This window comes from Diadema antillarum, unplaced genomic scaffold (genome assembly GCF_040938485.1).
Source record: "Diadema antillarum isolate AM-2024a unplaced genomic scaffold, OU_Dant_1.0 seq00000717_RagTag, whole genome shotgun sequence".
NCBI classification, from domain to species: domain Eukaryota; kingdom Metazoa; phylum Echinodermata; class Echinoidea; order Diadematoida; family Diadematidae; genus Diadema; species Diadema antillarum.
The window spans coordinates 1,159,525-1,170,819 of NW_027271621.1; the positions used below are offsets into that span (position 1 = coordinate 1,159,525).

Sequence of the window (11,295 nt, forward strand, 5' to 3'; positions counted from 1 at the left end):
AGTATTCTGCATGATTAACTCGTTCCAGTTTTTGCTGATTTGATGAACCCTGTATCATCCTATTCATCTGATTTTGCTCTTTCTATTATTCAATTCAAACTTCATGGTGTGAAGCTGAATTTGATAGACACCATCCAGCAAGGGCTCTCTCAAACTAAGAAGACATGCACGATGCACACAACCACTTACATTTCTAGAAAATAACCACAACCTGAACCTTGTGAAAGTGAAACAGAGCTATTCAAATTACCCAATTGCTCTATAAAACACAGGATCATCTACACATTCATTTTCTTTAATTACCAGAAAGTAATCTCTTTAAATACAAGAGCTATTGACATACAATTTGATGGGAAAGAAAGAGAGAACAATTTCCTCCCTGAAAAACTGAGTATAAGCTGGTATTTTTGCATACACATATTTTTGCAACAAGGAGGTCACAGACATTTTTACGAGACATCGTTTCTGCAAAGTGTTACCGAGGCTATCATAAATGCACTATAGCCCTAGCGCATGGCAACATTCTCGCGTGTTGCTAAATTTGCAGTCCAAACGTGGATTTGCGAAATTCGCAAAAATTAAAGCCTCGTGAAAATAACAGTTTATACAGTACAATGATGATAAATGTGCTCACATAGCTCACCTTTCCATTAACACATGTACACACAACAGTGTGCGGACACTTTGGGTCCACAGCCAGTCCTGTTCGGTCTCTTCCACTATATGCACCTGGATGATGGAATGATTTTTGAAGATCCTGTCAATTACAGAAGTTAATCTTGGTCTTGCTGAATAGCACTGATAGAAGTAATAGCATACATCAATATTTTAGGGAACAGCCCAACTTGACAGGTAGAACCCCTGATTGGATTTAAATGGGTTTGCATTCACAAGGAAACAACAGGTCTGCCAACATTCCCACATCCAAATCAGGGAGATTCCACACAGCAATCAGGGAGATATTTGTGCCTTACATGCATTTCAATAGGTGAAAATAATTCCCAAATCAAGGAGATTTCACTATTCTCTCATTCAGACCAAAGCAGATTTTGACATTTTCAGGGAGAGGGAGACTCCTGCAGAATCAGGGAGACTTGGCAGCTCTGAAACAAAATGGTACAGTGAAACCCCGTTATAACGAGTTCGGTTTTAACGAGGAACCGCTTATAACGAGGTGATCGCTTCGGTCCCGTTTTCCTTTGCATGCAAACCTATGGTAGAACGAATCGGTTATAACGAGTTCGGTTATAACGAGATTCCGGTTATAACGAGGACAATTTCGGTGCATCATGATAAAGAAAAACATAAGCAATTTGATCGGATATAACGAGGTTCCATTTCTTGACTAAATTGTCGCTTTCAAACACGCGACAAACGAAACATTGAAAACTAAATTGACGCTATCCACGTCTTTTTCCCGTTTTGCAGAGAGCCGTTCCTTCCATTTTTTTTTTCTTCTAAACCACGCAGCTAGACACAGGAATGCCTTCCGATGTTCCTACTGAATTATTAAACATAATCATTCGATTTTCTTTTTCGCGAGATACGCGTGCGTGATATTAGGTCAGACCACAGCGCAACGAGGAAAAAAAGGATAACGCATTCAAAAACTTTTGATGTAGCGACACTTGTGGCCAAAAATGGACAATTGGAATGCGTGTCAACTCATCATTTAATATCCTTTCCATTTTTAGTTCCGAATTCCAGTTCTTTTGCTGGTTAGCAAATATGAGTGTGGATAATTAAAGCCGAAATAATTAATGAAATCATCGCGATCCCGCCGAGTGACAGTAGCGTACAAATTGTTGAATAACGCATGTTAACCTACTTAATCGGTGTTCAGAAAAAGAAACAAACGCATTTATTTAGTTTGAATAGATCTGGATTTGTTCATTATCATTTGACAAATGATAATTTGAATATGAGTGTGTATGATTAAAGCCGAAATAATTAATGAAATCATCGCGACCCCGCCGGGTAACGGTAGCGTAAAAATAGTTGAATAACGCATGTTAACCTACTTAATCGGTGTTTAGAAAAAGAAACAAACGCATTTATTAGTTTGAATAGATCTGGATTTGTTCATTATCATTTAACAAATGATAATTTAAATATGAGTGTGTATGATTAAAGCTGAAATGATTAGTGAAATCATCGCGATCTCGCCGGGTGACCGTAGCGTAAAAGATAGTTGAATAACGCATGTTAACCTACTTAATCGGTGTTCGGAAATAGAAACAAACGCATTTAACAGTTCAAGAACGGAATCGATGTACAAAACGCGAAGAGATTTTCTGAAGAAAATAAAGAACGCATTTTTAATCCCTTCGGGCGCAACGATCATACATTGTATAAAATTACAGCCGAAATGATTCATGAAATTATCGAATTCCCGCTGGGCACTAACAGCGTAAAATACCTCGCAAGTTAACGGTAAACAACGCATGTATGTTACCCTGAAATCATTGCGATCTCGCCAGGTGACAGTAGCGTAAAAAAAAAAATTGAATGACGCATGTTAACCTAAATCAGAAAAAGAAACCAACGCATTTATTAGTTTGAATAGATCTGGGTTTGTTCATTATTACAATTTTAACACTGCATTTCACAATGAAGATTTTTCTTTCTTTCAGAATGGTCTACCAGGTACAGATTTGCGTAAAAAGGATCACAACCTTCCATATTCAATCCTGCCGCATATTTTTCAAGAACGGATGTACAAAACGCGAAGAGATTTTTGGGAAGAAAATAAAGAACGCATTTTTAATCCCTTCGGGCGCAACGATCATACATTGTACAAGATTACAGCCGAAATGATTCATTAAATCATCGCATTCCCGCTGGGCACAAACAGCGTATAAAGATACCTCGCAAGTTACGGTAAACAAGGCCTGTATGTTACTCTATTCGCGCTGGTGCTTAGAAAAACTTAACAAACAAGAATTATTGCAATAAAGATTTAACTCATTTCAGCCCCTAATTTTTCGTCTAATTCACAAATACTTTCCCTTTATTCTCACAAATAATTTCCCTTTATTCTCTCAATAATAATGATCCATGATTGTGTAATAGTATGTTTTTCTTTGTTTTTGATGCGTACGGATATAACGAGGTACCGGTTATAACGAGGTAATATCGCCGGTCCCACGGACCTCGTTATAACGGGGTTTCACTGTAATGCAAGGTTTGAATGTTGTTATCTGGACTTGCCTGTTAGCTAAACTTAACGCACTCAAACTTTCGCTCTCTATAGTTTCAAGACCCAACCCACCGGAAAACCTAATGGCTTCAGTGCCTTTCAGCTCTGATGCATAATGACTGTAGAACACTGAACCCCTGTTTTTGATCAAGAACATCCACACAATGTAAGACTCTGCATAGAGTACAGTCTCCTATAAGCATCTTCTCCTGTCTTGGGATACAAGGGTCTGGTTTACTGAGAAAATAAAGTGAATGTAGTGATGCACCTACACTTGAACAAGATAACTTGTCTTCCTCTTTTCTTTTGTGTTCATTTATTCATTTTATTTTATCTTTTTTTATTGGGGGGGGGGATTTTCCTAGCTTCCAAAAGCCTATGTTTGATAGAGATTAGTTTGTTTGTTTGTTTGTTGTTGTTGTTGTTTTTTTGCTTGTTAGTCGCTGTCGATTGAAAGCCAATTGCAACTTGTACCAGAGGTTTTTTTTTTTTTTTTTTTTTTTTTTTGCCAGTTGATGAAACCTTGAAGTGGTAGAAGAAGTGCAGGTAAGGCCTTTAATTTTTAGCTTGTCAGCTGAAGAAACAGAAAGTTGCGCTGAAGGCCTTTTTTTCTTTTCTTTTTTTTTTCTTTTTTTTTTTTGTTGCTGTTGCTTGTTAGGTGAAGAAACCCAGAAGTGGGAACAGAAAGTTGATGATGGTAGGTTTGGTTTTTTTTTTTTTTTTCTTTGCTTATTAGCTGCTGAAACCCAGAAATGGCACCAGAAATGATAAATTGCCCCCCCCCCCCCCCCACTTTGAAATACTTGGTGTCGGCAGTGTAGCAATCTGTTGATATATTCTGTTCAGTCTACTGCTTTTACAGTGAGATAGCAGTTGATACATATTAATTCATATAGTCATGCTCACTTCCAGCATAATCTCCATTCAATTCCCTATCCCCCTCATAAAACATATAGCTCTCTGTGTGTGCACATTTGTGTGTGTGTGTACAATGTCCTGATCACACTCTCTCCCTCTCCCCCTCCCCTCTCTCTATTCCTTTCTTTCTTTTTCTTTCTCTCTCTCACAATTTGATTGGACTAGCTGATTTACCCCCTAAAGCCCTGTAAGACTCACAGCTATCATATGTCAGGAGTTGGTTTCCTGTTTCCACGTCCACCACTGCCAGCCGTCCTGCGGTCGTGGTGGCCAAAATCTGTGGAGTACAAAGGGGAGGACTTCAGATGACTTCCTCAAACAAGATTATCACGACTTAACCAAAACTGCTTGAGCCAAAAGTATGGCACTGGGAAGATGTTATGTATCTACTTTCGATATGAGTTTAGTCTATAGAGACTTAGGTAGAATAATGATGATGATAATGATGGTGAAGATGACTGTCAAATACTTATATTACTAAATCTCTGTTAACAACATTTTTTTAAGGGCTTTAACAGTCATAACCCAAGGCACAAGAAACAGCTGAAATGCAGCAGTGTACAAGTGGTTAGTGGCATTACACTGATAAACACACAAAGGAATGGTTAGATTAAGACACTTTCAAATGTACAAATGTGCTATACTTGGGTATCTAATTAAACAAAATACATATCGATCACTTCAGAACAGCATTTAATACTGAGTAATCTTTTTCAAGAAGTTAATAGAGAGAAAGAAAGAGGTAAAAACCAGCTGGATTATTCAAATTCATGGAATTCTTCCGTCAAAAGGTTTTTATGCAACTGATTGGCAAATTGCTTTACATCGGCGTAAACAAACACAAAATTGATCAGTGTTTTAGTAGTAGCCATGATATAAAAGAAATCATGGGCATACGTACTCCAGCAGGATTTGAACCTACATGTATGACCTCCTGGGGGGTGTTTCATCAACGCTTGTCAGCGCCGACAACTGTCAGCGCTGACCAATTTCAGCAAGGTCCTTGGTTTTGATTGGCTGAGATGCTCTGGTCACTGACTGTTACTATGATGATTCAAGTTGTCAGCGCCGACAAACGTTGATGAAACACCCCCCTGATCTCCAAACAGGCGTCATCTCCACTAGACCACAGAGCTTCCACTCGACAGCAAGTGCTGGTTCTAATCCTTATAGCATGCCGTGGGTACTACATAATTATTCAAATTCATGGAATTCTTCCGTCGAGAGGTTTTTATGCAACTGATCGACAAATTGTCCAACATCGATGTAAATAAGCACTGAATTGATCAGTGTTTTAGTAGTAGCAGCCATGATAAAAGAAATCATGGGTGTACGTCTATGTAGGGCAATTTGCCAATCAGTTGTACCAGCTGGATTGCTATGCAAAGACAGGAAGTTCATGTGCACTAATACTCACCTTCCTTCCATCACAGGTGAATCTCACAGCATTAATATTTCTGGCTAAACTAAATGTTGTCACCTGAAGACAAAAAAGAAAAGAAAAGAAAAAGATAATGGGCTTATCACGCTAGCAAAAAACCTCCAGAGAAAAGATTTTGAATGAGAATGCCAGCAATTGTGAGACTCTAGTTCTAACCTGCAACAATATTCATTTTGTGTGTCTGTGTGGTTTGTGGTTTTGTGTGGTTTTTTTTATGTGTGTGTGTGTACCGGTAGTTCAAATAAGAGGCATATTGCTTCCTTAAATGGTTACATATGAGTTTGATAAACAATTTCCCAATTATGGCACCATTATCACACTGAATTACAATGCATTGATAGTGTCTTTAGCACTCGAATAAAGTGACAATAAAGAGAATATTCCTATTGCTTTACTGCTCAGCACATGGATAGCATGAGACAGAATTCCATATGTGATATTCTCATACTAACTGCTATCGTCAGACAAAATTTGGAGGAATTCAGGGTTGTATTCAAGATGTAGAAACACGCTGTAACACACACACATACACAAACACTCTATTGATATTAATAAAAAGAAGCTAGGTTTGTTGTATTTTGCATCACAATCTGTAGACTGTATTATCAATATTTAACATAACCACTGATACATGGGGAAAAAATCTTGTCAGATCATTGGTCTCACACTATTTGTTTGAACTTACACAATGCTAAAGTGAGACTCTTCTTACTACCTCATTACAAACACAGGAAGACAAATTTTAAATATGTTGATACTTGTAATGTGCACACAAACTTGATAACGCCAAGATTTCAAATTGAAACTAATAAACCATTGGATCATTCTTAATTGTTATAAGAACTACTGAGTTTCATATTATGATTTCACACGCAGAGTTGATAGGTTGTACATTACATGTCCAACATCTTAATCTAACTTACTGTCGCAAATTATTATAACAGCGGAAGCTGAAAACTGTAAGGCACATAAGTACATTAACTAGCAGCAATTGAAACAACTGCAATGACACAACATTCTTACAGAGTAACTTTGGAGCAAGGCACACTTCTGCGCTGTGTAGAGATTCACCCTGCCATCAAATGCTCCTGAGCAGAATAGGTACCGGTCCTAACAAAACAGAGAGAGAGAAAGAAAAGATCACACACGACATAAATATAACTCGTGCTCAATCAGTAAAACAGTTCAGATGATAATGATATTGATAATGATTATAATGATGATGATGACAATAATAATAATGAAATTAAAGAATAATAGTGATAATAACAATAACAATGAAAATCATAATACAATAATAATACATTATTACTATTATCATTATTACCTCCGCCAAGGGAGGAGGTTATGTTTTCGTTACCGTTGGTTTGTTTGTTTGTTTGTTCGTTAGTTACTTAGTTAGTTTGTCCGTGTGCAAAACAACTCAAAAAGTAGTTAATGGATTGGGATGAAACTTGCAGGAAAGGTTGAGAATGACACAAGTAACAAACGATTAACTTTCGGTAGTGATCCAAGAATTTTGGGGGAATTTATGGAGGATTTTTTATATTTTGGCATGTAGGGTCATGAACTTGGGAGTTCAGGCTGCGCGTATTTGAGGTTTGCATGCGCGCACTAAAGTGCGTGCTCTCGTTTCTGCTAGGGCGAGGCACGCTGTGCACCTGAGGGTTTATGACGTGACAAACGCTTCTATATATCCTATTGGAAAATCGGGCGACTTTCAGCACACAGTGCAAGTATGGGTGAAAATCACGGATATCTCTATGGAAGAACTTTATCAGTGGTGGAAATGAGCTGCATGCTTGGCGGAGGTCTGCGCTCTCAGAGTGCTTTTCTAGTTATTATTATTGTTACGATCATCATTACCACTTCTGTGTGTACTACTTCACCTACTATTATTACAATTATCATTCATTACCATCATCATCATTCATTCATACAAGTTACATACAAATACATTACTTAGAATAGATATCAAAATCAGAGAGGGAGGAAGAAAAGCAAGCAAAATATTTTCATGGCATAGAAGCAAAGTCAGCAGTTACTCATAAAAAAAAAATAAACAACTTGTACAGAGTACTTTACACATAATTATCACAGAGACTCCAACCCAAAGTACCTTCTGATCTGGAGATTCTCCCGCCTGAAACCCTTAGCAAACGGGAGACTCAAAGTTGATGTGTGCGAAGCGCGAAATTCCCAGGGTTCTAGATGCCCTCTCTTGCTATATAAGGCTTATTTTTTCAACATACAATAGAAATATGTAAGAAATCCTTTCCAACGGGAGACAAAGAGCCAGGGCGGGAGATATTAAATCTCAAACGGGAGAACGGGAGATTTTGCAAAAATGGGTTTTCGGCGGGAGATCTCCCGTCGAAAACGGGAGAGTTGGAGTCTCTGTTATCAAGTGCCCTGAAGACGCACCGCTTCATATCTTGTTACTTGCATTATCTCTCAAATTTTCACTATTTCATCATCTTTGCTCTATTTCCTCTTTAAGATAAACAACTTTCCTATTTGTGGAATCCACAGTGAGTCTTTCATGGTTTAGCAGAACTGTAAAAGTGGATATCTTATTTGAATAATTTTTCATGCTCAGATGGGTAAGATGAATTTAGGGTGTTTTTAATTCCGCAGAATCGAGACATCAATAAGTGGAATTTGTGTAAAGCAAAAATATTTGCATGCCTTCATCTCCACGCTAATTTCTGGTCGCCCAAATGCGCAAAAATTTCCACATAAAAAAAAAAAAAATTGGGTACAATGCTTAAAAATCTCAAATATGTTCTAAATTATGTGGACAAGCAAGACATGACAAGCATGCACATGCACACAAACCAACAGGTACATAAAATATGCAAACTTCCCTACGAAAGAATCCGATAGACGAAAATCATGATTTAATTTCTGCTTGTTGAAAAAAACAATACAACATTGCATATATCCAAATGGGACTGTTTTTTGTAAAATTTTGTGCTCACTTTTTTTTTTGCGGGTATCTTGTTTGACTTTGTGACCTATGTACTCACCTTCGGACAAAAGGCTACACCCCTGACGCTGCCCAGGTGATGCTTGAGATAGTGTGGCCTGCCTTCTTCCTGCATCTTTGAGTGAGTGAGTGAGCTCGCCTCTCCCTCCTGGATCCTGCCGGTCAACAACAACTGCCCGCCTTCCCTGGGTAGCCCCCCGCCTTGCCTCCTGGACAGACTCTAGCCGAGCAGGGTGACCCAATGGTGGGCTGACGTACTGGCTCCTGCATTCATCCACATTCGGATACCCAGACTCCTTGATCATGGGAACAATTAAGGCAATTTATACAGTTATATGCTACCATATTCCTCGCATTTATTCCTACACCAAGCCTTACAATTACAATACACAGCAACAAAGGAGAATTTCATGATTGGTGCAAAGCACAATTACGCTATTTCTTTTGCTTCACTTACTGTACGAGCTGAAATTTTCGCATACAGATATTTTAGTGAATTGCTACATGGAGGACATTTTCGGGTGTTGTTAATTTCGCGGTTGCGAGGTCTAACTAGCTATTCGTGTGTTGTTATTTTCGCAATTCAAAGGCGATTCACGAAATTTGCGAAAATAAAACCACCGCAAAAATTTCAGTTCGTACAGAACTTGGCTTTTTCATCAGCATTCAATAATCACTGAACTGTGACTACCGTGAATTGTGTCAGCCAATGCAATGTCATATGAGTTCTTAATAAAGCAAGTCACCCATAATTTGACCATAATGACATTAATGTGGTTAAAAATTCTACTGCCAGCTACAGAAACCTATGGCATGCTTTTGCGTGCCGTCAAAATTTGGCATGGCACAGAGTCAGAGAATCGAACCTTGTCCTCAGTGCTGTCTTTTCTTTTTAGTTCTCAGGGGTCAGGTAAATATTTTTAAAGGTTTAAAAAAGTAGAACTCAAATGGCACTGCACTAAATGTTACACCAATTCCAGGGTACAAAACTTAGAACGTACCCGCTGCAAAAATCGCAATCATGCATCAATAAAAATATTAGTCATTACCAACACTCAACAGTACAACAGGGAGTGAGAAGAGAAGGGAATATGAATATTAAACCTGTTTAGTGTTAGTAGAGCAGAAGACAGCTCAGACTGAGTAGTGAGTCAGACAGTCACCAGTGGAAAGGCCAAGCTAAACGACGTAGTAACGTTAGAATTTTCAAGGTTGAGGAAAGCAGCTAGCAGGCTACCACCATCAAGAAGAAGTACTGTCTGTGAACCGTGGAATGGCTGCAACTGGCAGGGCAGAGGGAGAACCTTGCGAGCTTTCGACAGTATACTATTAAGTTTACATTAGTAACGTTACGTAGTATACGTACGTGTATGAATGGGGATACATTCATGCAGCCGAGCAAAGGCAAAAAGCTGAGGAGAGAGAGAGCCACTGCTACTGCTGGCACTGCACTACAGTGCTACACCGTACAGTACGTGGAGTGCACAAACAGGGTCGAAGGACTGTAGCGATATTACTGTGAAAATGAATAGCATACTTCCTACGTCTCACGATGTAATAATACGTATCACATTAGATGGTCTGGGTGACGGTTTGGATTTAGGAACGAGAAGCAAAAAAAATATATATATAATAACCCTTTCTGCTATTAAGTTTCAGAAATATTTTCACACTCACCGACTTTCTCTTTCATTCAACTCTCCTCAGCCACCTAGCTAGCAAGTGACGACGGTCACATACACAGTACAAGTACGTACGTGTGTATCGAGTGTGTGTGTGTTTGCGTTGAGCTGAGTGTATGCACAACTTTAAAGGTCATGAACTTTGTGCTCTGTAAAGTGATGAATATTCATATAATTATGTGGCATGAAATGTGTGAATCGTGGGGACCCGGGCGCCCCCTCCCCCATGGCCCCCCTCCCCCATGGCCCCCTCCTCCTATGCCCCCCCCCCCCCCCGGCCTTGGTAGATTTTAAAGCTATTGCTGTAAGGCTTGAAGTATTCAATGACAAAGAAGGAGACACCGGCTCCCGATTTATCGCGGCTTTACAATTACCAATTAACGAAAATCTAGTACAACTTGAAATTTGAAATTGAGACTCCAAACTCGAAACTCCATACTCGAAACTCGAAACTCGAAACTCGAAATTCGAAACTCGAAACTCGAAACTCGAAACTCGAAACTCGAAACTCGATACTCGAAACTCGAAACTCGATATATAGTAGTACATCGTGTAGTAGTAGTAGTTGTAGTAGTAGTAGTAGTAGTAGTAGTAGTAGTAGTAGTAGTAGTAGCAGTACTGTAGTAGTAGTAGTAGTAGTAGTAGTAGCAGTAGTAGTAGTAGTAGTAGTACTGGTAGTTACAGTATAAGTAGTAGTAGTAGTAGTAGTAGCAGTAGTAGCAGTAGTAGTAGTAGTAGATAGTGATAGTACAAGTATAGAACAGTTGTAATAACAATAATGATCATGATAATATGACGATGATATTGACACAACAATAATGATAATACACGTAATAATAATAATATCATATAATGACACCTATGTTTCCTTTTAATGCATACATTCATATATTTTGTTCTGAGTTATACTGTTTGTCATTTCTGTTTCGTTCTAGTCTACATGATTGACTCCTTCTGCAGTTAATGAATTCTATTCTGGTTGTGACCTCATCTGTCAATCATTGCTGTAGGCCTACTGATATGTATGTTTAACAAAAAGATATTGGAATGCACCTTCCCCTCGACT

The 11,295-nt window shown here is 38.6% G+C and overlaps 1 protein-coding gene across 1 annotated transcript in view; it reads right to left on the reverse strand.

Moving 5' to 3' along the window:
- LOC139737975 (uncharacterized) overlaps positions 1–10,277 on the reverse strand; it is a 48,330-nt gene extending 38,053 nt beyond the window's left edge. Inside the window, exons 1-6 of the mRNA XM_071648642.1 lie at positions 10,225–10,277; positions 8,588–8,843; positions 6,582–6,668; positions 5,535–5,597; positions 4,316–4,394; positions 644–729 (exon numbers count right to left, since the gene is read on the reverse strand). Of these exons, the coding sequence (XP_071504743.1) occupies positions 644–729; positions 4,316–4,394; positions 5,535–5,597; positions 6,582–6,668; positions 8,588–8,662 (390 nt within the window). The 5' untranslated portion in view covers positions 8,663–8,843; positions 10,225–10,277. The remainder of the gene's footprint in view (positions 1–643; positions 730–4,315; positions 4,395–5,534; positions 5,598–6,581; positions 6,669–8,587; positions 8,844–10,224) is intronic.
- Between the last annotated feature and the right edge of the window lie 1,018 nt (positions 10,278–11,295).